Consider the following 25,583-nt stretch of genomic DNA (forward strand, 5'->3'; position numbering starts at 1 on the left):
CACACACACACACACACACACACACACACATACACAGGGAGAGAAAGTGAAGAAAGTGAAGAATCAGCCCAGCCCATCAGCCTCTTCTACAGGAGAGATGAAAACGATCTGGGATGTTAAAGAGGAGTTGGGGACGACTGTGTGACCTCAGATGGTAAAAAAAAGACACCTTTAATGAGATCACCATCAACAGCAGTGTCATCCAGGTCTCTTGTGTTGGGGACAAGAGCATTTACATTTATAGTGTTTAGATGACACTTTTATTAAAGGCAACTTACAATTTTGACTGAACACAACTTGAGCAACTGAGGCTTAAGGTTCTTGCTCAGGTACCCAACAGTAACAACCTAGCAGTGGTGAGACTTGAACTGGCAACCTTCTGATTACTAATCAAGCTCCTTGGCACTGAGCCACCACAGACCTCACTCAGTCTCATACTCCAGTTTCAGGGCAGTCCTAATCCAGTCTCATACTCCAGTCTCAGGGCAGTCCTAACCCAGTCTCATACTCCAGTCTCAGGGCAGTCCTAACCCAGTCTCATACTCCAGTCTTAGGACAGTCCTAACCCAGTCTCATACTCCAGTCTCAGGGCAGCCCTAACCCAGTCTCATACTCCAGTCTTAGGACAGTCCTAACCAAGTCTCATACTCCAGTCTCAGGGCAGCCCTAACCCAGTCTCATACTCCAGTCTTAGGACAGTCCTAACCAAGTCTCATACTCCAGTCTCAGGGCAGTCCTAACCCAGTCTCATACTCGTCTCAGGACAGTCCTAACCCAGTCTCATACTCCAGTCTCAGGGCAGTCCTAACCCAGTCTCATACTCCAGTCTCAGGGCAGTCCTAACCCAGTCTCATACTCCAGTCTCAGGGCAGCCCTAACCCAGTCTCATACTCCAGTCTTAGGACAGTCCTAACCCAGTCTCATACTCCAGTCTCAGGGCAGCCCTAACCCAGTCTCATACTCCAGTCTTAGGACAGTCCTAACCAAGTCTCATACTCCAGTCTCAGGGCAGTCCTAACCCAGTCTCATACTCCAGTCTCAGGACAGTCCTAACCCAGTCTCATACTCCAGTCTTAGGACAGTCCTAACCCAGTCTCATACTCGTCTCAGGACAGTCCTAACCCAGTCTCATACTCCAGTCTCAGGACAGTCCTAACCCAGTCTCATACTCCAGTCTCAGGACAGTTCTAACCCAGTCTCATACTCCTGTCTCAGGACAGTCCTAACCCAGTCTCATACTCCAGTCTCAGGGCAGTCCTAACCCAGTCTCATACTCCAGTCTCAGGGCAGTTCTAACCCAGTCTTGGTCACTGCCCCTCCTCCTCCAGCGCTATGAACCCTGGGAGATGTGGGAGGATGAACCACAGCACACAGGAGCCAACAGCCTTGTCTCCAGACCGATCATTTCCCACACGCCGTTCAGGACAGGATCACGACTCCATTTGCTTTTATGAATCTGACTGAATTCATTTGGGCTGCAATGGCTCCCATGGGTTCAAAAAAGGTTAAAAAAAAAACCATACAAGTAATTAATCAGCTAGCGCAGTTAAAAGAATCTCTGGAGTGCAGTCCGGACCGGAGGCATCCGGCTGCCAACGGGAGCCTAGCAGAGAGTGTTCACGGATGTGTGTGTGTGTCTGGGACAGAACAGCGACACTCCTGAACCAGATGCCTTATTAGACACAGAGGCACCTGTTTCAGACTGAAACAGCTGTCATAGGAATTTGTCACTACCACTGTGAAAAAGGTCCCATGTGGCAAACACATGGCTCAGAGCTGGATGGCTTTCACACATGTTGGAGGAGCTCAAACACACTATAAAAACAGAAATGCTACACAGGAATAAAAGGTAATGAAGTGTTTAGTGGCTTGTGGGGAAAGTGTAACATTGTGGAGCTGACGACGTATTAGAGCTCCACAATGTTACAAAATAACAGAAAAGAAAAAGTGATATAGAAAAAGTGTGTGTGTGGTTTGTAGGATTCACCTCCCACACAGACCATTACTGCATAAACACTGTGGACATGTAGACAGACATTCATACTCAAGTTACCACCACTTACCACTGCTGCTTATACTCGGGGTCTGAACACCAATCTGGACACGCTGTCCACAGAAATGCAGCCATGTCCCAAAATGAATAGTCATCCATTTTAATGTGTTCTGAACGAACACCAGGCTGCTTCTGCTTTCTGGATCTAAGGACACCTGCACTGACAGCTGGTGCTTCAGATCAGTTGCAGGACATCCTTTGCAGGACAAGCTTTTATCATGTTAGGCAGTAAGTCTGCCAGGCCAGGGTTTAGCCAGATAGCGCTGTGCCCAGCACTATAGTCTTCCCTGTGGACCACTGCACGAAGGCTCCCTGGGCGTTTTGTGTCCTCAGATGCTGCAGAATGAGATACACTTGAGCTTCCTGTTATTCCAGACCAGGAGATGTCCAAAGTTCTCACTAGCTACATCACCCTTTGTAATTCCTTCTTAAACATCACTCCATCGAACACACACACACACACACACACACACACGAATGCACACATACAAATGCGCACACACACACACACACACACACACACTCCCTCTGCCTGTAAAACCCTCTTGCCAGCACCATGCCATCCCTGTGTTTGCTCAGATAAGAACAAACCATGGTGTTTTCCTACAGCATGCTGACACAGCTCCGGTGACGACGCCACGCTAGCACACGCTCAGGTGCTGGGCTCTAATGAGGTCCTGTAACCCTCCTGCACCGCTGCTGTGTGTGCCCAGTCTCTGGGCCACGTCCCCACATCCCCCTCGGCTTCCAACACATCACTCAGGAGCCCCTCACAGGCTTAAGGTGGGTGTGTCAGAACAGACAAAACAGGACATCGAGTCCTGGACGAGACACACAGGTGCTGAGAGATGGCCAAGGGGCCGTGATGTCTGATGACTAACGTTTATCATAATAAGTCGCATTAAGTATTAAAGACTGTTTAACTCTACTGATTTGTCTGATCTAGGAACAGGAAGAGAGAAATAACAAATATCACGTAAACTAGAGATGAGACTATCATGTAGCTGAATTGTTATGACACATTTAATTTTAAAAAGCCTTTGTTTAAAACAACAGCAACATAATAAATACGTCCGAAGAAAACAAAGCATAGCATACATACAGCCGATGGGATTACACGTCTAGGCGCTACATTAACAGGGGCCACTATTTTCCAAACCTTTCCTTTGCTTTTTCCGCAGCTCACAGACCCGAGCAGATCCGTGGGGAACCTTCAAGTGACTCAACAAAAGCCACAGGCTTTGTTTTCTTGGCGTATAATAAAAGAAACCAGACACTGGCATCCGAGCACAAAACAGGAGCACGAGTTATCTAAAGCCGACCAGGGAAGAGCTGGCTAGCAGTGATTTGGCACAGATGTGTAATATTTTACCACCTTCATGTGTACGGGGCTATCTGCCCCGTGGAGCATGCACGTTAAGCGATTGCCATAGAAACAGAAGTCTCGGAGAGGGTCGCTCTGGACTACTCAAGGAGCTTGCTTCAACGCCTCGCGCCAGTACTGCGGAAGGAAGACGGAGCGCTAACGTTTGTGCTGCTAACATGGATGCTAACAGCGGTAGAACACACTGCCGATATGCAAACAAATCCTAAGAGTTCCTCGCTGCAAATATTTGGCCTAATCCAGTGAAGCGTTCGTTAAAAAAAAATAACTCTCAGCTACTACAGCTGTCTTCCATATCATTCAGCCAATACAAACAAACAAACAAAAAATACAATTAAATAAAAATGTATAAATAAAATCCCCTTTGTGAATCATGTCTATACATTTTCAATATGTGTTTATTCTCTATAGCTGATAAAATCACAATACATTTTGGATTTTCCCACTTTATTATATTGCGTCAGTATGTTTTTTATTATTACAATTTAATTTGTAGTTTTCATTTCTGTGGCTATTTGGGTGACGTGGTTTCAGTCTGTCCGCGCGTGATTTCTCGCAGAGTTCTCCTTTACAATGCGAGTCTGCCGATTACAGCACGGACCCCTCGACAGGAACAAGATCTCTGCACTCTTCTGCTAACTGCCTTCACCCCTTTTTAAGTGAAAGAGTTCTTCACGGTAGCTCTAAAGGTCCAGCGCAGCAGATTAAGCGCTGACCTTTTCAGATTGTTTGCGATCAGTGCTATTGGTAACCAGCTAGCACACTGTGCATGTTCTTTCTGAGGAGAGGCAGCAAAGGTCAAATCTCGCCCTGGTTAACCTGGTGGGACAGGACGCCTCCAGCGGAGCAGGGCTTATTGGCTCCTACTGAGCTGCACATACTGCTACCCAGAGCGTCATGCATTATGGAGGCCGTCTAGTGTTCTTCAGGAGGGAACAGCACTCCAGCCCCGCAAGTGTAACACCTTGCAGTTCATGGAGGAAGCTGCGCTCAGGTGGTTTTCGTGCAATCAATTAGAAAATTGTGAGGTAGAAAGAGGACTGGCAAGATGGTTTAGCAGATCAAATGGCCTGAAAATAATAGAAACAGTGACACTATATGACACTCGGTGGATGAATAACACCACTTGAAAGCGCCGCCAGATATGACCAGACTGCTGATCTTGCGGCTGAAACATTAGTCTCGTTTGCATATACAGCACTCATTTAGATGTTTACCAGTCATTCTAGTGAGTGTCCTACAACAAGATAAGATAATTTATGAAAGATAAATTATTTAGAGCCTTATGAATATTTCATGAGTAGCCATTTTGAGTGCTGCAGACAAAAACAAAATAAGAACGCAGAGATTTGATTGTGATGCACAGTTTGATTGGATTAAAGGGAACAGAAGCCATTGAGATGATTAACTGGCACTCTGCTTGTGATTCACTCCTGTATCCTTCAGCACTCATAGGGGTGTCCAATCATCAGAGCAATCGAAGCCAGAGCGCCACATCACTACGATCAACTTCAGCAATTACAAACAACAGCACGATGCAAAAGATAAGGCATTAGATGTCATAAAAACAATTACATTACAAAGGCTAATGCAGCCGTAATAAAGCTCTCATTTAAGATCCAGACATAACGAAACAAACAAAGATCACACTGTTACTCTGCATTAAAGCGATCTTTGAATAAAGAATAAAGAATTTTGTTTAGCTCAAACCCCTGTGATCTGCTGGGAACACTAGGTTTGCACATGTGCAGTTTTTAAGACAGTGACAGAATAGAGCTGTAATACACCAGACATACTCCACTGATAATATACGCAATGTTTGGCTGTGTCACTGTTATAGTGCCTGTTGAAGCTGAAGCAACTTAATGGACAGACTGAGTTGAGATTAATCCACACATTTTATTTACTAGGGTAGGTTTGATTAAACTGATAAAATGATGTCTTTTGTTCACATGTCCAAAACTCTTCTTCAACCTTGCTGGGGAATCTTCTCTGTAGTCACTTTATTGGGTACTGCTGCGCCAATATCCTGCTCTTCTAAGCAACAAATCACGTGACTGCAGTTGGGTCAATAAAGGCATAATGCTCATCGCCAGATCCAGTCCAACATTCTTGACCCAATTAATCAAAGCATTCAGCACCATCAGAAGCTGAAAAGCAGGTGTGTTGGAAGAACTCTCTGCAGGGCAACAGACGTCCAGGAATGGAGTTGGGAGTGATGTGAGCATTCGTGTTGGATATGGTGGTTCCAGTATCTCAGAAACAGCTGCTGTCCTGCCGGGTTTGCGTACCGCAGTCTCGAGAGTTTACAGAGAATAATAATGTGATGCAGAAATAGTGATAAGTAGTTCTGTAGCTGAAAACACTTTGTTGATGAGTGCAGACAGATAAGGCTAGCAAGGCAGGATTCAAGCTAACAGAAGGTCACAAATACTGAAAGAATTATTCTTTACAGCAGTGAAACTCACACAACACCCAGAACCATGAGGAGTGAAAGGCCTTCAAGAGCAGACACACCATCAGGTAAGAGCAGAAGTACAACGTAACAATGAGCGTGTGACCGCCAAAACTGGTTAGCCAAATAGAGATTAGAAAAACACTGCACAAAAATGAAAAAACAAACGGCACAACCCCACAAATACATCGGGCGAGCCCTGTGTCAAAGGTACAAGCTGCTGCTGTTGATGTAATTGTGTGTGGAATGTTTTTTTTGTCACACAGGAACGTTGACCCCAACTGAACCTCCTCTGCATTCGGAGGAGTAGTTGAGTATGATGGTGTGTGCACCCCCTCACAGCTGCACATCCTGCTGAATAATGCATCATGTTCACCAGTGCCACGCCATACTGGTTCCACAAACAAGGCCGTGGTTTGCGTTTACAGTCTACGTACTCCCCCAGGTCCCATTCCAGTCCGGGTGAGCTCCACCGGGTGAGATCGCACAGGTCTGAATCATAAAACCACTTCCTCATTTTATAGCACAATATCAGAAATCTCAACTGACGTATATAGTTGGAAAATTGACTAGAATGACTAAAATGAACTATAAAATGACATATATACTGGGAGAACTTTAATAGATTTTTCACTATTATTAAAGTAGCTTGTTGGACAACTAGTCTTGGTTCTTTTGTTTGAAATACAATATTTCTATTTGTCTAATATTTTCAACAGGCTTACTTTACAGGCAACCCCAAAATAACCAAATACCAAACTGTATTAAAATGAGGTTATCTGTCCCTTGGGAAGTGTATTTGATCTCTAAACTCTGGCAGTGTAACAACCATGCAAGCCACATAAGGCTTCCCTGCCTGTGTAAACTTGGTAAATATTGCATCAGGACTGTTCACTTTATCCTTCCCTTCCAAACCCACCACTCCATCTCCACTCACTTTACGTAGGAACTGATATTCTGTCGAGAGTTTTCACAGCTCCTGAGCACAGCCGATCACCGCTGCCCCCATGTTCTGCCTCACCTACAGTACCACCACATACAGCCATCGCCACCACGGTGCATTTGTACATGTGAAGACAGAGCTTGGCCAGTGGAGCTCACGCCTCCTAATTACCCTCATCACCGAAGGCCGGCGCCAGCGCGCTAGCTGGGGCCAGAACGGGCATTACCTGGGGTTTGTGCATGCTGACAAATCGCACTGCACTAACGGTTTGTTTCCTGACCCTCTGCTGCTACCATTCACTTTTCTTACATTAGCCCTCTCTGCAAATCTTCCATGTTGCACAGAGGAGGCCAGCACAGCCGGACAGCGAGTGCGGGCGGGGAGGAGGCTGAGCCAGCAACAAGAGCGGCTGCGGTGCAGCTAACTGGAGCCCGGTGTGCGGCATACGAGCAGGTGGGTGACATTGAGCAGGGACAGGGCTGATGGACACAGAGATGGGGCAGGGACAGGGCTGATGGACACAGAGATGGGACAGGGACAGGGCTGATGGACACAGAGATGGGACAGGGACAGGGCTGATGGACACAGAGATGGGACAGGGACAGGGCTGATGGACACAGAGATGGGACAGGGACAGGGCTGATGGACACAGAGATGGGACAGGGACAGGGCTGATGGACACAGAGATGGGACAGGGACAGGGCTGATGGACACAGAGATGGGGCAGGGACAGGGCTGATGGACACAGAGATGGGACAGGGACAGGGCTGATGGACACAGAGATGGGACAGGGACAGGGCTGATGGACACAGAGATGGGACAGGGACAGGGCTGATGGACACAGAGATGGGGCAGGAACAGGGCTGATGGACACAGAGATGGGACAGGGACAGGGCTGATGGACACAGAGATGGGACAGGGACAGGGCTGATGGACACAGAGATGGGGCAGGGACAGGGCTGATGGACACAGAGATGGGGCAGGGACAGGGCTGATGGACACAGAGATGGGGCAGGGACAGGGCTGATGGACACAGAGATGGGGCAGGGACAGGGCTGATGGACACAGAGATGGGGCAGGGACAGGGCTGATGGACACAGAGATGGGGCAGGGATGGTGTAGGGATGTTGGGGTCAGTTGGGGTGGGGACAGAGCCTCATTCCTGTTCAGCTCTCTATCCTAGAGCGTTCCAGAGGTAGTAATGCTCCTGATTATATTTATGCCTGTTCTCTCTTTTGATTATGAGCCTAGATTGCATGACACAGCAGGAATACTTTATTGCTTTTCTAGCTGTAACTTCTGGCATGTCACACGAGACAAACCTGCAAAACAAACCCAGTGCATTTTTTGCCTTTGTCTTTATAATGCACCACTATGGTGGCGGGTGCCACACACGGCCTGTTGTCATGCTAGGGGGGTTAAAGTGGGATTTGGGCTGTCTGTGACACCACCCAGCAGCTCTGAAGGGTGGTATAGGGCACTGTCCAGAAGAATCTCTGTCTTAAAAAAGTTATTTGTTTGAAAGTGGGCAGGCTTAAGTGCTGGACCTATACCCAGAAACCAATTTTGGTTCGAAGACATGCTGTGTCTGGAGTGTGTTTCTGTGGAGAGTTGCACTCTGCTGGAACAAAGAGACCTCGCACACATCGTCTCACGATCAAGGGTGGTGGGGGTTTTATGTACTTTGGGTTTTTCTGTTTGTTTGTTTTTCTGCGTCATTCCTAAGACTTGGAATTTTCCATTCACCTCTACAAATACTGCAAAAAAAGCTGGAAAAGTTAGAATGACAAAGACAAATATGAAAAATGGTGTTGGAAAAGGATTTTGAATAGAGGATGACACATGGGACCAAAAACAAGCTAATACAACCTGAAAATATACTACAGTACTATGAGCAAATACAAGGTTAAATCTCCCATCATGCAGTTTGTTTCTTTACGACCAGTGCCATGCCTTTTCAACACTTCATGTCTAACCGTTTTACGTTTTTTGTTTTTTTTCACATGACCTTAAGGGATGAACACATGCCTTCATTCAGTTTTATTTGCCACCTTTTCAGAAATGCATATAACATTTGTAAAACACTTGAATGGAAACACAGTCAGGGTTAGGAACTCTTGCTAATAAATTGTACCTCTAGTTCATTATTGTTGCATTTAGCTCTGTGTTGATAAGCAGTAAAGAGTACATTGTTTAAGTTCCTCGCACAACTCTTCCTAACATGAGCGCTCCACATGAGGCACAACGACTTACAGGACAGTCAGATCCCTTTTGGTTTTGTCAGTAATGTGCGGTGAATTCCTCAACCCCTTTATATAAATATCTGCTATCCTAAACGATCTCAATTACCTTAGCAGACAAAAAACATAAAGAAGTGCAAGACACACAAGCAATTACCCCGTGAAGAGTGGTACCGCAATAGTTAACAGCCTTTAGGGCTTTTCTGTCTGCCTGGACACTTGGTTGCATGGATATTGTTTTTTCTGATGTTCCTTGTTTTTAAGGTTTAGCACTTTTATTCATCACAGCTTGCCTCAAAAGATAAATGTTTATTGCATTTATCCCAGGACTTGGGGGAATTCTGGCCTGGATGAGATGTATGTTGGCATTGTAAGCAAAAAGAATTAAGCTTTGATCGTCAAAATGACAAAAATTTGAAGGTGCAAGGTTAGTGGAAGTTAGTTGGTCTTCATTAGGTGTTCAGTTAATCCGCACTGCAAAAAGCCAGACAGCAGGTATTTGGCTGCCTCATGTACCATGGGAACTGTAACCAGCAAAATCCGTTCATGGAATTAAAAATACTTCCACTTAGTCATCCATTATACATTCACTATGGATTGTAATTATGGAAATTAGCATTCTCTGCAAATTGAGTTCTGTATTGTTGTTCAGTTAAAGGAGGCTGCTGTTGTTACTCATCAGTGTATATCATGACCAAGGTGGAAAAAGTGACAAAAGGATCCTAAATAATGCAGCCTGCAAATGATCCTGTAAGCAAGCATGCAGGATTACCCGACCGCACGTTTGTGGAGTTGCTGCTTTCAGACAACCATGACAGCCTGCCGCAAATACACTAGCATACAGGACCCAATGTCAATTTCAAGCACTTAATCCTAATAATGGAATTAATCTGTGTAGCGGGTTTAATCCACATATCAGGGCCTGCGTGCTGTGTAATCCAGGCACAGGTAATTCAACTACAAGTTCAACTTGGTACATATTCCTGCCTAATGTGAACCCTGCTGTCTGTTATGATCCAGTCTCCAAACCACTCTGCACAGTGGCCCAGACGCCGGCGTCTTCTATGACCATTTCTACATCTTTAACCGAAGTACAACACAGTTACTTCCTGGCATCAATTCTTCATTTTCTACTCTTGTGCTACACACACGAGGGCTCACATGGGGTTATGACCCTTAAGATGGAGGCATGACTCCAACAGATCTCTGTCCAGGAAGGGAAACAATACTGAGCCATACCCTGGTATCAGGAGAAAAGACATGACCACCCACTGGAAGCGTGAGACCACTGGCAACGCACACAGATATGCCACTAAACAGGTAAATGCACTATCCATTAGCATTAAACTGCCTTGCCATGAAAAATGACAAATCCTTGATTCTCTTTGTCCAAAGGTGTTGAAAAAAACGATTGGCAAGATGTGATATACGCAGTGTAATGCAAATAATACAGTAGACTAACTCCCAGTGACGCATGAAGAGGAACAGGGGATAACTGATTCTTTCATGCCAGCTATTTTACTGACTGTTACTAAATTACATGTAACACATCTACAGTACCACAGCTTTTATCTGAATGGCTGCTGATGATCGCGTCTTTGATGTTTTTGTCTTGTCTGTAGGAGATTAATGGAGAACTCTCAAAAAGGGACGCAGTCTCTGCATTATCCGGACGATTCTGAAGCGTTTACGCATAATATCAGCCACTGGTTTATTTGTAGGATGATAAGCACCAAAGGATTTCGTGTTTGCGTCCATCCCAAGGTCAGTGCATCCAGCCTCTGAACAGCTAAAACACAAGCAAAGGAAATCCAGTTCCATACTTTTCTGGAGGAAATCTTCATTCTCAATGCAAAAGTCTTAAAATCTTTGAGTAAGGGATGGAGTTTTTGCAGAGTTGTACTGTAAATAAGAATGAAAATCCATAGGTTTTTAATAAATGGTTTTCCTCATGTATATTCCAGACATGTAAAGGCCATGAAACACACATGCTTTAGTATCTTTATTTATTTCAATAACAGCCATTTAGCAAACTACTACTGGAACATCTAGTGTTATTCTCCTCAGAGGCCAAGCAAATTAAACTGATTACCACTCATGTCAAATATATTAAACATTTAATTTAATAAAGTAGCCATAATGTAGTCAGAGAGTGCACCCTGCCCTTTTAAAAAACAATCCTGTGAAACACCGACACCTTAGAGGTCTGATACATATTCATAAACTGTATGATTAAAGCTTTACTGCCAATTTTACCCTCACCTTGACTTCTCTTAAGTACCTTGGCAACTCCGTAAAACAGATATAATCACAGTGAGTATGAAAATAGGAAAATGCTATTAAACCAACAAACCAGAACCAGTAAGCCTAACTGCTTCTATTCCAGAGTCAAATCTCTGGTACACAACAACCAGGCCAGACAGTCTCTCTACAGTCTCTCTCATGCAGTCTCTCTACAGTCTCTCTCATGCTGTCTCTCAGCAGTCTCTCTCATAGTTCCTATGTGCTGGCACGTATACATTCATTCATTCATCTTTCCCTGCACCTGCTATTGTGTTCTGTGCTGTGTTCTGACTGTCACCATATTAGATTTTCACAATTGTGTATATTATTATAAAAAATTATTGTGGCCAAAAGAATTCATAACACAGATATTACTGTAATATCTATACAAATCTGAACAAAATAACAAAAATGCTATAAGACAAATTCATCCTTAAATTTGTGTTTTGTCTACTTTTTGGCAAATGAATTCCGTACACTGACATGGAGAGTCTGTAACACTAACACAGCATATTAATAAAGAAAAGATACCTTCTGTGCCGCCAGCGTTACTCCTGAGGTATAACATCTGCCTTAATTACCAGTACTGAGCCACTGGCACCTCATTGTTTACAAATGTTTACAATTATCATTATCATTATTAACATGATATGAATATTTCATTTTTAAATATCATGGTATCGTGGCTAATACCAGTATATTGCGATACTCATAGGTCTGACCCATTCTTGGACATGGAAGGTACTTTTTAACCCAAAAGTTCTGATTCTGCCTGCAATCGCAAACCAGGAAAAAACATTAGCTATCAGTAAAAACACCGTGTACAGTGTGTTTACTGTGTACCAGCTATTCCAAAACACGTGAAATACATGCCTGACATACTGTATATTATTTTATAACTACACAGAATTAAATCAACACAGAATTAAACTGTGCTCTGGATTATTGTGAGCAATTCGGTCCTTTACAACTGAAGTCAACCATGCTTGTGGAAATTCACCTCATTAGAGAGTTTTGTTCTCCCTCCAGTGAAGTCTACTTCAGTATTTCTATACAACCAAACACCTTGATACCCTGAACCCAATTATGGCGATAAATCACATCTTATTAGGTCCTGGGTTGAATGTCTCTGCCTTAACAGCATACAAGAACAAACAAATAAAAAATAATGCAATAATTAATCAAAAGCCATAACTAAGTCCATTGTAACTAATTGCAACACAGAAACCTGGACCTACATTCTCCAGTTTTAAATGGGATGATATTTCATGCAGGTTTTTCACTGCTGAGGCCGAGAACGGAAACTCTTCCATTTCAACTCCTTTTGGCATAGAAAGGTTATTTAATAAAAATATTGCCACATTACCAGGAAGGATTACTGGCCCTTCCTGTTTGATGAGGACGTTGGGAGAGGGCTCTGAGGTGTGATCTACCTGTACTCCTCCTGGGTGAACACAGGGATCACGGACGGCTGTAAGACGGTTATTTCCACCAGGGTCTTGTTGAACTTCACCGGCTCGCCATCGTCATAAGCCAGAACCACCAACTAGGGCACGGGTGAGAGGAAATTAATTTCGGCGCCAAACCAGTTGGCAGAAGGAAATAATACAGGCAATAAGACAATTCTTCTGAGGCCAAGTAAACAGGATATGGCCATTCCAAAATCAGATGCTGTAGAAGAACTGGGGTTCGTAAAAACATTTCCTTCTATATCCTAACGGACCGGCGCCAAGCTTTGTACTCACACTGAATTTGGTGTTGGGCTCCTCGTTGAGGTTGACCCTCGTGAAGATGTTGCCTGTGTGCTTCTCCACATCAAAGATGGTGGCACTGTAGGGGAACTGCTCCAGGTCCACGCGGTAGTGCACTCGGCTGGCCACTGTGCCCTGGGCAGGAGGCAAGAGCAGCACTGAGCTCCAGGGTTCGCAAACCCACCCCACACACACCACTAACCTAAACAGGGAGGACTGCCAGTGTCACGTGTGCTGCTGTTTCAAAATGTTTAGGTACCATAGGCTGAGGTGTAGCCCTGGGCACATTCCACACCCACACACACACGTGACCATTCCCACCACGTGCAGACACAAACCCATTCCTACAACACACATGCAGGCATGCACTTACAGACCTGTTCACACACCCTTTCACACACACACACACACACACACACACACAGAATGGTGTGGGCTTTACTGAGGACTGAGGTGCTATGTGTAAGTCTCACTGGCTGATTCCAGAGCACCAGGTGAGAGGAGAAGGGCATGAGGATTAAGATAATGTCTGTAATCCAGGCTGCTCTCACGGCCCTGCTGGGACTAGTCAGACTTCCTCATCTCCTTCATTCACATTCATTCATCACCATAATCTCAACCTTGCAGATTCTGATTAACATCAAATCTCATTCTGTCTCCACTTTAATATTTCACATCTTTCCAGTTTAGAGATACACAGACATTGCAGATGTAATTATTTTACAAAAAAGGGCCAAAGTTGTATATTACACAGGGTACAAAAAACTTGCTAAAATTATTTGCTTTAATTTTATTTCACTTTATTATAAGTAAAGACAGTTTATGAACAACACTTGGTATTAGAAACAGAGACAATGGATGCCAGTATAAGGAGCTGGCTGGTAGAAGGGGAGACAGAGAGGGAGACAGTGGGGGAGACAAAGAGGGAGACAGTGGGAGACAGAGAGGGAGACAGTGGGGGAGACAAAGAGGGAGACAGCGGGAGACAGAGAGGGAGACAGTGGGGGAGACAAAGAGGGAGACAGCGGGAGACAGAGAGGGAGACAGTGGGAGAGAGAGGGAGACAGTGGGAGACAGAGAGGGAGACAGTGGGAGACAGCGGGAGACAGAGAGGGAGACAGTGGGAGAGAGAGGGAGACAGTGGGAGAAAGAGAGGGAGACAGTGGGGGAGACAAAGAGGGAGACAGTGGGAGACAGAGAGGGAGACAGTGGGGGAGACAAAGAGGGAGACAGCGGGAGACAGAGAGGGAGACAGTGGGAGAGAGAGGGAGACAGTGGGAGACAGAGAGGGAGACAGTGGGGGAGACAGTGGGAGACAGTTGGAGACAGAGGGAGACAACTGTGGTGGATGTAGTGGTGACCACCGCTGATGACCTGATGGAAGGCCCATAAACATAGTTCCCACAAAACAAAATCATTTGTGGATGCTGTAAAACCTGCTCAGAACACACAAATCAACCGTGACAGCACTTCTGCTACATACTTTTCCAAGCCACTGTGGGACTCGTGAAAAATGCTGTGTCTGCGGCAACTTGGACAGTTCAAAAAGGATCCATCCCCCCAAAAGACAACACTGTAAGGGCCCCCTATCAATCACTGACAGGTTTTTATCACTGAAATAGCGATGAAACAATTCTGCAGTCATGCAGACGTCCAGCTGAGACTCGTGCTAAAAGTGAAGCAACTCCAGACTTTGTGCAGGACTCTTAACTACTGAGCTCCAAGGAGAGGCCCATATCAGCACTTAGCCTCTCTGGAACGAATCCCTTTCACAAAAGGCAGAAGCCAGGAGTGTTCTTTCAGGCGCTGGTTAAGTCCTACTGTGTAGCGGAGGACTGGCGGCCTGCGTGCTGGAGAGAGGAATGACAGAGGCTCTGAGAGATGGAGCAGCTCTGGCTGACAGAGAAGGAGTGTGTACACTACCATCTGCTGCAGAAGAGCTAAGACATGCCAGGCATGGCCCCTGGGCCCCAGGAAATACACACACATGGGGGAGAATGAATATGAATGCAAGACACACACACACACACACACACATATACACAAACAGTGTGAAAATATATATGGATGGAACACACACACACACACACACACACACACACACACACACACACACATATACACAAACAGTGTGAAAATATATATGGATGGAACACACACACACACACACACACACGCACACACACATACACAACCACACTGAACTAGACTTGTATAATGCAAACAAATACCTGAGTAGTCCCGTATGGCTGTGTGTGTCCCAGTGAGTGTACCCGTACTGCCACACACAGCACAGTTCAAATATTCCGCAACCAAGTTAGTATCTACACATCTTAGTCCTGTTAAAGCAGGACAGTCTCTCCTCGTGGGGAAGATTATTTCATGCCACTTCACCAAATGATTAGAACACAAGCTGTTTATGGGTTTTTGTTAATTACATATTATATTTGTCAAGATGGAAAATTAGAATAGTAATTGAACTCTTGCTACTGAAAACCAAGTCGACTGTTTACCTTCATAAACAAATGTTCATTTCAACCTCAAAACAACCAAAAAAAAAAAAAAACGCAGAATAAACAACAGAATGATTTTAGCCTCAAGTAACGTTATTCAATGGCACTACAATACCCAGGAAGCCATGCAGAATGTACACAGAGACATTTTCAAGTTATAGCTTATTGTCCGTCTCTCCTGCCTGTAAAGTGTTGGAGGAAACAAACATGGAGTGAGAGTGAAGTTTTGGACACTGTCAGTCACTGGCGCTGTGTGGAAGGACCTCACACTGTACCATCAAAGCTCTCGTCAGGTGCTGAGATGCGAAGATCCATTCATCACATCCTCTTCTCCAAGAAGGAGGTATTTCATATTAATCTCCTTTGCACTGAGGGTGTGATGATCTCACTCAGAAAAGTTCCCCTAGAACAGCTGAATTGCAGCACCAATTGCAGGGGGAAATGACTGAGTGGCACAGCTACTCTGTGATATATGCAGGACTGAGGAACACTGGGGGGAATATTTTTAATGCCTCATCTTTTTTTCCCTTTATTATAAATGTGGTCCCAAATCATACGTTACATAATTCAGACACATGCAATAAATGCTTCACAATTACTTTCCCAATGATTAGTTTCACACCAAGCATTTTCAAAACATCTGCAAATGGAGGAGAGAGACAGAGAGAGAGAAAGAGAGCGGCAGAAAAGCACATTATGAAGGTGGTGCCATTTCAGTCAGATGCTCTAGTATTCCCAAGCCATATGCTCCATGCAGGACGGACTCAGCTCCTCTGTGACCGTCTGCCTCATGTAAAAACAGATCTGACAGCCAACAGCCACAATCTGCAACCAAACACTTTCCTTCAAGACAAGAACCATCGTCTGCCTGCCACTCTGAACCGCTCCCGTTACCACCCTGAGATTTGCGGGACATTCGCGGGAGCCCTATGTAGGTGAGCAAGTGAGTGCTGACTCCAGATCAGCCGTGTGGGTGCTGGAGTGTGACGGCGGCCAGCGGGCCCAGGGGGCAGTCTGGCTCGCCTTGCCTCTGGTCAGCCTCAGCTCACGGTGAGTTATGGACCCCAGCGACAGACAACAAATCAAGCCAGCGACACGTCAGCAGAGAGAGTGCGGTGAGAGCATGGTGACATTGCAGCAGCACAGGGAGTTTCCGTCTCCTCGGCCTCTGAAGAGAGCACGCAGGTGGGCATGCTCGTGAGGAGAGGAGAGCTCACTCAGACTCAGCTGATGGAGAGATGAAAAAGCTACGGGTGTGGTAGTCGCACACAGATGGATTCGGCTGTTCATCGCACAGGAGGTGCCGGGAGTAGCAATATGTTTGTGATACCAATCAGTGTGGGTGTGTGCGTTTGTGCAGAGGTGCATGAGAACAAGACAGAGATAGAGAAATAGAGTGAGTGTGTAAGAGACAGAATGATCCTGTGTACACGTCCATGCACACAAAGAGAGAGGAAGGAAAACAGAGTTCAGACGCTAGCTGGTGGAGCTGTGGTTCAGACGCTAGCTGGTGGAGCTGTGGTTCAGACGCTAGCTGGTGGAGCTGTGGTTCAGACGCTAGCTGGTGGAGCTGTGGTTCAGACGCTAGCTGGTGGAGCTGTGGTTCAGGAGATGCTTTTGCTACTTTGCATTTCTGACACGCACCCACATGCTCACACACAAACATGAACGAAAACACACACACACACATACAGACTATTTTTACAGGACAACAGTGTTATCTCATTGTTCCTAACAAGAGTGACTGCAAATCAGATTTAAGAGAATGAATGATAGAAGCCTATTTAATACATAGATTACTCATGGATACCGCAAACATTGCTCTTAGACAAAGCCTTCAAAAAATTACATTTGGAATGCCAAAAATTAGATTTGGAATCAACCAAGACTGCTCTGCACACATGGAGCTAGCATTATGTGATCTCTTTCTGACATCAAATCCCATAAAGTCTTCTTCCTGGTCAGGTTAGCTTCAGATAATGAATCTAGGACTCCCAAACCTTTAGCTTCAAGCAGCTTGCTGGCGTGGTTCACGTGTGTTTGGAATATCTTGGTTCACGTGTGTTTGGAATATCTTGGATCACGTGTGTTTGGAGTGTCTTGGTTCACATGTGTTTGGAATATCTTAGTTCTCATGTGTTTGGAATATCTTAGTTCTCATGTGTTTGGAATATCTTGGTTCATGTGTGTTTGGAATATCTTCTAATAAGATTTATTTGGAAAGCATTTCTGCAGCTGTCAGAAACTCGTTCTGTCCTCTTCTCCCTTTTTCTCCTCCTGTTTTTTGTGGGGGTTTTCTGCTTGACTATGTGATGACATAAATACACACAGCATTACTACTAACACGTCTGCAGCAAACACAAGCACAATGGCGGTGACATCTTGCACCATAATGCACCATAATGGATATAGTGGCAGTCCAGTGTAGCAGAGCAGATACCTCTAACATAACCATCAGATGGTTAAGAGACATGAGGACAGCAGAATTATCCAGGTCCTGTCACGGAATGCTCGCCTCCCGCAAGTCACGTGGTGCCGTAGGAGGACTTTTGTTTGTAAGCACACCTGCACACACCTGCACCTCGTTTTGTCTGTGTGTATTGAAACTCACGTCAGGGTGTGCGGCATGGTTGGTCATTATAGATGTAATGTCTGAATGGAACGTGTTTATGTTGTATCCTTGTGTATCGTGTTTCATGTTCATCGTTTATAATATGTGTGCGTCCTGCTGCTCGCCCTGTGGTACTCGGGCCACCACACGTTACAGGTCCACACACCAGTGGGTCCGTGCAGACCTCCAGAGACATTTACTGACGTGACCCTGCTGAGGTACACGCACTGATTTGCCACTGATGCTAGGTGAACGTCATTAGTGTGAGCGGGGGAGCTCATAGCCAAGAAGGGCAGTGGTTTTCTGTTCACAGGTGTAGGCGGAGCACCGTACTTCCAGGAATGATGACTCAGGCTACGGGATGTTCCAGAGAACCCCCTGAACAGAGGTTCTCCGCTTTGCAGGAGTGACAGAATGGCTAATCTGATCCACACAGAGCCTCAAAACGCGGTGGGATTATAAGAGTGCAGTGGGATTATGAGAGGGCACTGGGGTTATGAAAGGGCAGTGGGATTATGAGAATGCAGTGGGATTATGAGAGGGCAGTGGGATTATGATATTGCAGTGGTATTATGAGATTGCAGTGGGATTATGAGAGGGCACTGGGGTTACGAAAGGGCAGTGGGATTATGAGAATGCAGTGGGATTATGAGAGGGCACTGGGGTTACAAAGCAGCAGTGGGATTACAAGGGACAAACCCAGGAGGGAAGTGTGTGCACCCGGGTGACTTGTATATGAGGGAGTTGGAGGGGATGTATAGTGTAATGTATTCACTGTTTGTGTGAGCAGTCTAAAGAGTCTCAACTGCCCAGGTGAGTAAGCGGACTGCATCCTGAATGACATGTTACTCATACAAGGCCTGCAAAAGCGATGAATACATATGAGTGTTTTTGAGGGTTTTTTCCCACTTTCCAATCTGCAAGAGTTTGGGTGACTGGGTAGAAGAAAAAACAACTGTCAGTCTGGGCAGAGGAAGAGGACACACACACACACACACACACACACACTCACACACAGAACAGCTGTCAGAGTCACTCACCGGGGTGTCCAAGTCCTCAGCTTGCACGGTGGTGATGATGGTCCCCTTCGCTGCATTAGGTGCCACCATGCCTGCATACGTCGTCTGGCTGAACACGGGCGAGAAGTCGTTCATGTCCTTTGCCAGTGGAGAGGAAACAGTCAAACCGAGATAAATCACCCAATAGCAGGCAGGCAGCATCACCAACCCCCCGCCCCCCACACCAACTCCCAGGGGCTGAATTTCCACTCTACGCGATGAGGAGCGCATTAGCTGTCAACCCTGCTGCACTAAACAAAAATGGCATTTACTTGATAGCAGTTCATGAACAGCATTACGGATGTGACATGGTGGTACATGACAAGGGGCTCCCTAAAAAATTAAAAAAAAATTAAAAACAGAAGAATAAAAGCCAGTAACACTGCAATAAAACGGAGAAAGAGAAGCAGCGTCTCATCAAAAAAATAAAGAAGTAAACAGAGGTGGAGGGTTTTTCACCATGAGGTTTTATTCGCAGGGCTCACAGGCCTCCAATACAGCGCGCTTCCCTGAGTCCAAAGAGAGGCCAGTGCAGTTCAGGGGGGCAAACCCCACCCCTTGTAGGCCTCCACGTATGCCCCTCCTGCAGAAGCCAGGGTTTATTCAAGGACATCCCTGGCACAAGGGCCTGCCTAATAAACCTGAGCTGTTTTCTTGTGCATCAATAAGAAAGCGTTCCTCGAGAAAGCACTTGGAAATGGAACTGTGAGGTTTGTCCTCCCCCTCGCCCTCTTCCCCACCGGCGGGTGGTGGCACCAGCTAGCACAGAGCCATTAGGCCTACTATTTACAAAAAAGCCCTCAAACAGACAACAAAACAAAACAAACAAACAAACCCCCAGAAGTAGCAAGTGCTGTAACATCTAGTGAGAGGGACAGTGTTTCACTTCTTCCTGTGATGTTTTCCTGATCAAAGCGTGCCCTAGGGGTGTCATCACATGGTAATTACGCCGATATTACACAGGCTGCATGCACCAGGTAGCATATTCATTGCCTTTGCCGCTTTCTAATCTTCCCCAGCAACTAATTATCAATTAGCCGCGCCGTGCAAAGAAGGAAAATTAATAAATAATCCTGAACCCATCTACAGACACAATTAGCTGTTCGGCAGAGACTGGTAGGGACGTAATATGGTCTCTGTCTCCTTGCTTGGCACAGGGTTTGAGCGTGTGATGAGGCAAGGCACAAGGCATCTGTCTGCTTCACTGCCACGGCCCAGAGAGTGGACGAGGCAATACAAAGAAGAGCCAAACACACTTCAATCGGGAACAAACCCAACGGGTGTAGTGCGAATCTGTGCGTCGCAGATATTTATAGGTTGATCTTTCCAAATGGCTCCACGGCTCTGCCCACTAGCGTGGAGGATGAGCTTTGCCGGAGCTAATACAGCGAGCGGTCATGTTTGCTCAATCTCTTCTCTCCAGGATTAGAGGAAAAGAACAGCGGTCCTGCGGAGGCAGGAAATTAGCCAGAACAGCCTTCGGAGAATATCAATCCCCCTCAGCCTCGGGCTGAGCTCGCCACACGCTGGAACTCGGAACAACAAGCGCGGCAGTGTCCTCTTTCAGACGCCACGGCAACCCAACAGCAGCTGTCCTCCACTGAGAGCTAATTGCCATGCAACCTGTGTCTGCAGCTTGAACTTCTCAGCCCTGAGGAACCAGGCAGCGGAGAGAGAGAGAGTTTCACAAAACCAGCCCCTGACACCAATACAGCTGCAGTGCTTCAGAGCAATACAGTAGCAGACCATAGGTCAGTTTCCATTGGACTTACGGAGACAAACAAGAGGAGGACAACTCATCTTGTTTGTCCTCTAGAAAGTCAAGAGGGAAAGGAAAGGGCTGAGAGTTAAAGACAGGTGTTGTGCGAGCGCGGGAGTGGCTTCGTAGCGTCAGCATTCTCTTACCGTTATGGAGACAGTAACGGTGGTGAGGCCAGCCGGCATACTCCCACCCTCGTCCAGAGCCTCCACCACGAAGGTACGTGTGGTCTCCTGGGTGGAGAGCTTCTCGTAGTCCAGGGTGTACAGCACCCTCAGATCGCCTGTGATGGGGTCCAGCACAAACAGCTCCTTGGCCTCCTCTGTCCTGATGCGGTAGGTGACGTTTGAGATCATGTCTGGGTCTGACGCCTTTGAAACACACGTGTGCGGAAAAGAAGGAACAAGCAGGTGTGATGTGAGGATTGTCAGTCACATTGACCCACATGACAGACTATCAAAACCTTGGTCTGCTGAGGGTATGAAACTTGGCGGTTAAGACCTGCTCATGCTGGGGTCGCACAGTAACACCTGGTTATTTTAATATGCTAATATCTAATGTGCAGGTCCTGTCATACAGATCTGTCTGTCGTGCCAAATGAGGCACATAAATACCTACACGAAAGGTTTCTAAAAATGACAGTGAGGGTAAAAGTCCTGGCAGAGGTCTTGTGTGCGTGTGTGTGCGTGTGTGTGTGTGTGTGTGTGTGTGTGTGTGTGTGTGCGTGTGCGTGCATGCGTGCGCCTCCCAGCCCTTGTCAGGCCTGTCACTGATAGACATGATAGCTCTGTCACCAAGGTGTAGGCAGAAAGGAGCATGGCCCACACACATACACACACTCCACACTCACACACACGCTCCACACACACACACACACACACACACACACTCCACAGAGCAATTACGATCCTGTGGTAGCCTGTTGCTATTCTAGCAGTTGCATGCTGGTGAGAGTTGAGTGTTTAATAATCAGAAAATTTTATGTCTTCAAACAACAAGACATTTGAGAAGCATGGGTCTGTGATGTTGAGGTAAGGAGATAAGGTGCCCTGCGCCATAGTTAGATAATAAACCTAACCCTAACGCTAACCCTACCACTAACCCTAACCCTATCATTAACACTAACCCAACTTAATAAAGGTCACAGTGCTACAGATGTCATTGTAGCAGAAGGAAGTCATAACACATTATAACTATGTGAATAATTTTAAGATTAAAGCGATATTAAGATATTCAAACACTAGGTCATTGCTCATCTGATACGAGAACCTTCATCTACAGACCTTCAGTAACACAAACCACCACTGGCAAATCTTATAGCATGACAAGTGACCAGCTCAAACATCCTTGTCCTTACTATCCCAGTAACACACCACGCAGAGTCCATCTCTCACAAACAGAAGCCTCCAATAGACAAGACAAAGGATGTGCAACAAGGAAAGGCCAGCTAGAAGAGTTTAACACTGGAGATCATGGGCTAGAGAATGCCCGCAGTGTTCAGGTTCACCATATACTGCAGCTCGTTTCATAAAAGCTAAATAACATTCCATAACTGAAACATTATTATAGGACCAGTCAAAACGATTCTAAATGTTTTTCCGTTTTTATGAAGAACATTTATCTTTTTTTGCCCTGCTCCTGGTAGGTGCTCTACCTAGCTGCTTACACTTGCCACGCCAGCTGTGGGCTCCAGTCTGAGACGTGAAACTCTCCCAGTGTGACAGCTTGGTGGCTTCACTCTCAGTCAGCAAGCAGGCCAGTGAGTGTGGTTCTCATGTGTGGGGCGGGCCAGTTTCATTTTGTTTTGTTTTGTGGTTCAGTGAACTCACACAAGGACAGTTTTATGGCAATGTGCACACACTTTAGGGCTGAGCGTTAACCATCCACAGGTGCACTGCTTCATTAACCCCCCAGGGAGGGGGCCACACACACGCACATGCACACATAAAGTTCATTATTGGGACCCCTCCCGCCGACTGTTAGTCTGTAGACTGCTAGAGTAATAAAAGACAAGGAAATACTTCACAAGTCAGCAACACCAAACTGTGTGTACGGATGTCCTGATCAAGTGTTTTTGCCCCCGATCCAAGTCATTTTAACATTTAGTCTTCCGATATCGATTGTTGATCCGATACTTGTATTTTCCGAGATATTACTGCACAGTCCCACTTCAAGTACATTCCAGTTATTAAAATCAGTCCAGTGTTTGTTTGACAACTGAACAGCTTTGCAGCGCATTAAGAAAACATGCCTTCATCCAAGCTGCTAGTTAATGTTTATTTTTATTTTTACATAATAAAGCTAACAAAGATTTTGAGCCTCATGTACAACAACCTGAAGTGTGTGAGTGATGCAGCCCACGCTGGAGTCGATCCAGTAACAACATCAGAACTCCAAATATCTGCGCTAAAGCCACTAGCAGCCACAGCTGACAGAAAACCTCGTAGGTGGTCGTGAGCCTCACTGTAAAGCTCCGGCAGGGCCGCTTCCGAAACAGTGTCGAGATGGAAGGACGTAGCGTGGCGCAGAGACGACACAAACCTGAGTAACCTCATGGTGTTCTGCTGAGTGTTTGTTTTTAGCAGTATTGAATGTAGCTCTGTTCTACCACCTCTCGAAATGCTTGCTTTGCAGATGTTACACGTGGCTGTTGGACAGGTTTTTTTCTCCAATATAAAATATTAGTCGCATTCTGCTCTCCGTTTACGACATCCGTGCGACCACTGCGTAACACAAAGGATCGGGCTCTCGCTCGTGCTCAATAAAACCGATACCAGTTTATCATATCAGGACCTACCTGTGCGCGTGCGTGCATGCGTGTGCGTGTGTGTGCGTGCGTGTGTGAGGCGCTCACACTGAGGTGGAGGATGATGCCGGCAGGGCTGTTTTCAGGAAGAAGTACGCTGTACGAGGCTTGGGAAAACACCGGGCTGTTGTCATCCACATCCAGCACGCTGACGGAGAGCTTGACAGTGGCTCGACGGGGGTCCGTGGCCGCATCATACGCCTCCACCACCAGGTCATAGTGAGCCCTGCGCTCTCGGTCCAGCGTCGTAGTCGTGGAGATGTTCCCGTCAGACGTGATGCGAAACAGGTCGGTGTGGGTGAGCAGCCTGTATCGCACCTGCCCGTTGGCGCCCAGGTCGGGATCCGTTGCCTTAGTGACACATGGGCACACACATACACAAACGTACATACATATACATGTGTGCACAAACGTACACACACAAATGTATGTAAACACAACACACAAGGATATAAACAAAATCATTCATCAAAATATTTATATATTTAAATATTATATATTTATATACATCAGTTGTGTAGAAGCATTTCTTTGCAATGCAGGGTCAGACATATTAACAGGCGACATTTGCCGATATCACAAGTAACGCAGTCTACATAAGAGTAATGAAATGGCAAATGGACACACACACAACCACCCCCATGTTTGCGAAAGCACAAACACAAAACTACATACACGCACACATATCCACACATACACACACACACACGCACACACATACATACACGTGCACACACACGCACTCACACACACTCACACAGTACATGTTTATATGGAGACACCTGCTCCACCAGTGGGATGATCGATAACAGCAACAGCAAGATGACTGGCAGCCTGCAGCCAAGCACACAGGTGCACACTGAGGTAGTCAAATGACACCTGCTGTCTCCCTCTCTCTCTCTCTCTCTCTCTCTCTCTCTCTTCCTCTCCCTCTCTCTCTCTCTCCCTCCCTCTCTCCTCCTCTCCCCCTCTCTCTTCAAACCACAAAACAAAAGGGCTTATTAAACCAGCTCTAAACTTTACACACTTATGCTGGCAGGAGAAATCAACGGGATGTAAATCAAATCTCCAGACTCCTCTTTCTCCTTGACAAAGAACAATGCGGGCAAGCTCCTTCTGCACAGTCAGCATGCGTATGGTCAAGATTTAATGGAATCAATCAATCCCCGGGTGTCATTATCCACTTTTCATTGTTTTCGGTGTCTGAAGCTACTTCACTGGTGGTCAGGCTAAAGCACTAGTGTGCTTCTCTGATAAGGTCCGACTTACTGCCAAGAATGCAGATTAACACATACCACACTCTGTCTTTTTCTCAACAGACCCAGAGTCTCATTCATTGCCACGCAGGATCTTAGACTATGAGGAGAATGACCCGGGGGAGGGTAGGACGTGAGCATATGATCGATAGTCGAGCTTTTGTGAGAGGAAACACCTCCTTGATTTGTCTAATGATAGAAAATCAAGGCCCTCAGTTTGCTATTAAATGGTAACACAAAAGGCTGAATCAAATTTTATAGCAGTGGCTACAAAAAGGCTGCAGCATTCATTTAAAGTTTCTTATTAACTGGAACTCCTACGTAATTAGGTGAAAAAAAGCCTTAGAAAACGTATGTCAATGGCATCAAAAGACTGTCTATGGCAGTAACATAATTACAGGACCAGTGATGACACTGTCTCTTTAAATCTCACTATGAAGTCCACTGTGCCCAGTTAAAAGTTAGATCTGA

General features: G+C 45.9%; 1 protein-coding gene across 12 annotated transcripts in view; it reads right to left on the reverse strand.

Annotated features, from left to right (window-relative positions):
• pcdh15b (protocadherin-related 15b) overlaps window positions 1-25,583 on the reverse strand; it is a 115,232-nt gene that overhangs the window by 25,557 nt on the left and 64,092 nt on the right. For all 12 annotated transcript variants that reach the window (XM_081697168.1, XM_081697165.1, XM_035533817.2 and 9 more), the window contains 5 exons: window positions 23,905-24,207; window positions 21,197-21,421; window positions 19,274-19,390; window positions 13,104-13,244; window positions 12,792-12,904 (listed from right to left, as the gene is read on the reverse strand). In XM_081697168.1, coding sequence (XP_081553294.1) covers window positions 12,792-12,904; window positions 13,104-13,244; window positions 19,274-19,390; window positions 21,197-21,421; window positions 23,905-24,207 — 899 coding nt within the window. The remainder of the gene's footprint in view (window positions 1-12,791; window positions 12,905-13,103; window positions 13,245-19,273; window positions 19,391-21,196; window positions 21,422-23,904; window positions 24,208-25,583) is intronic.

The sequence above is a fragment of the Electrophorus electricus genome, chromosome 15 (genome assembly GCF_041902795.1).
Source record: "Electrophorus electricus isolate QZ-2024a chromosome 15, ASM4190279v1, whole genome shotgun sequence".
NCBI classification, from domain to species: domain Eukaryota; kingdom Metazoa; phylum Chordata; class Actinopteri; order Gymnotiformes; family Gymnotidae; genus Electrophorus; species Electrophorus electricus.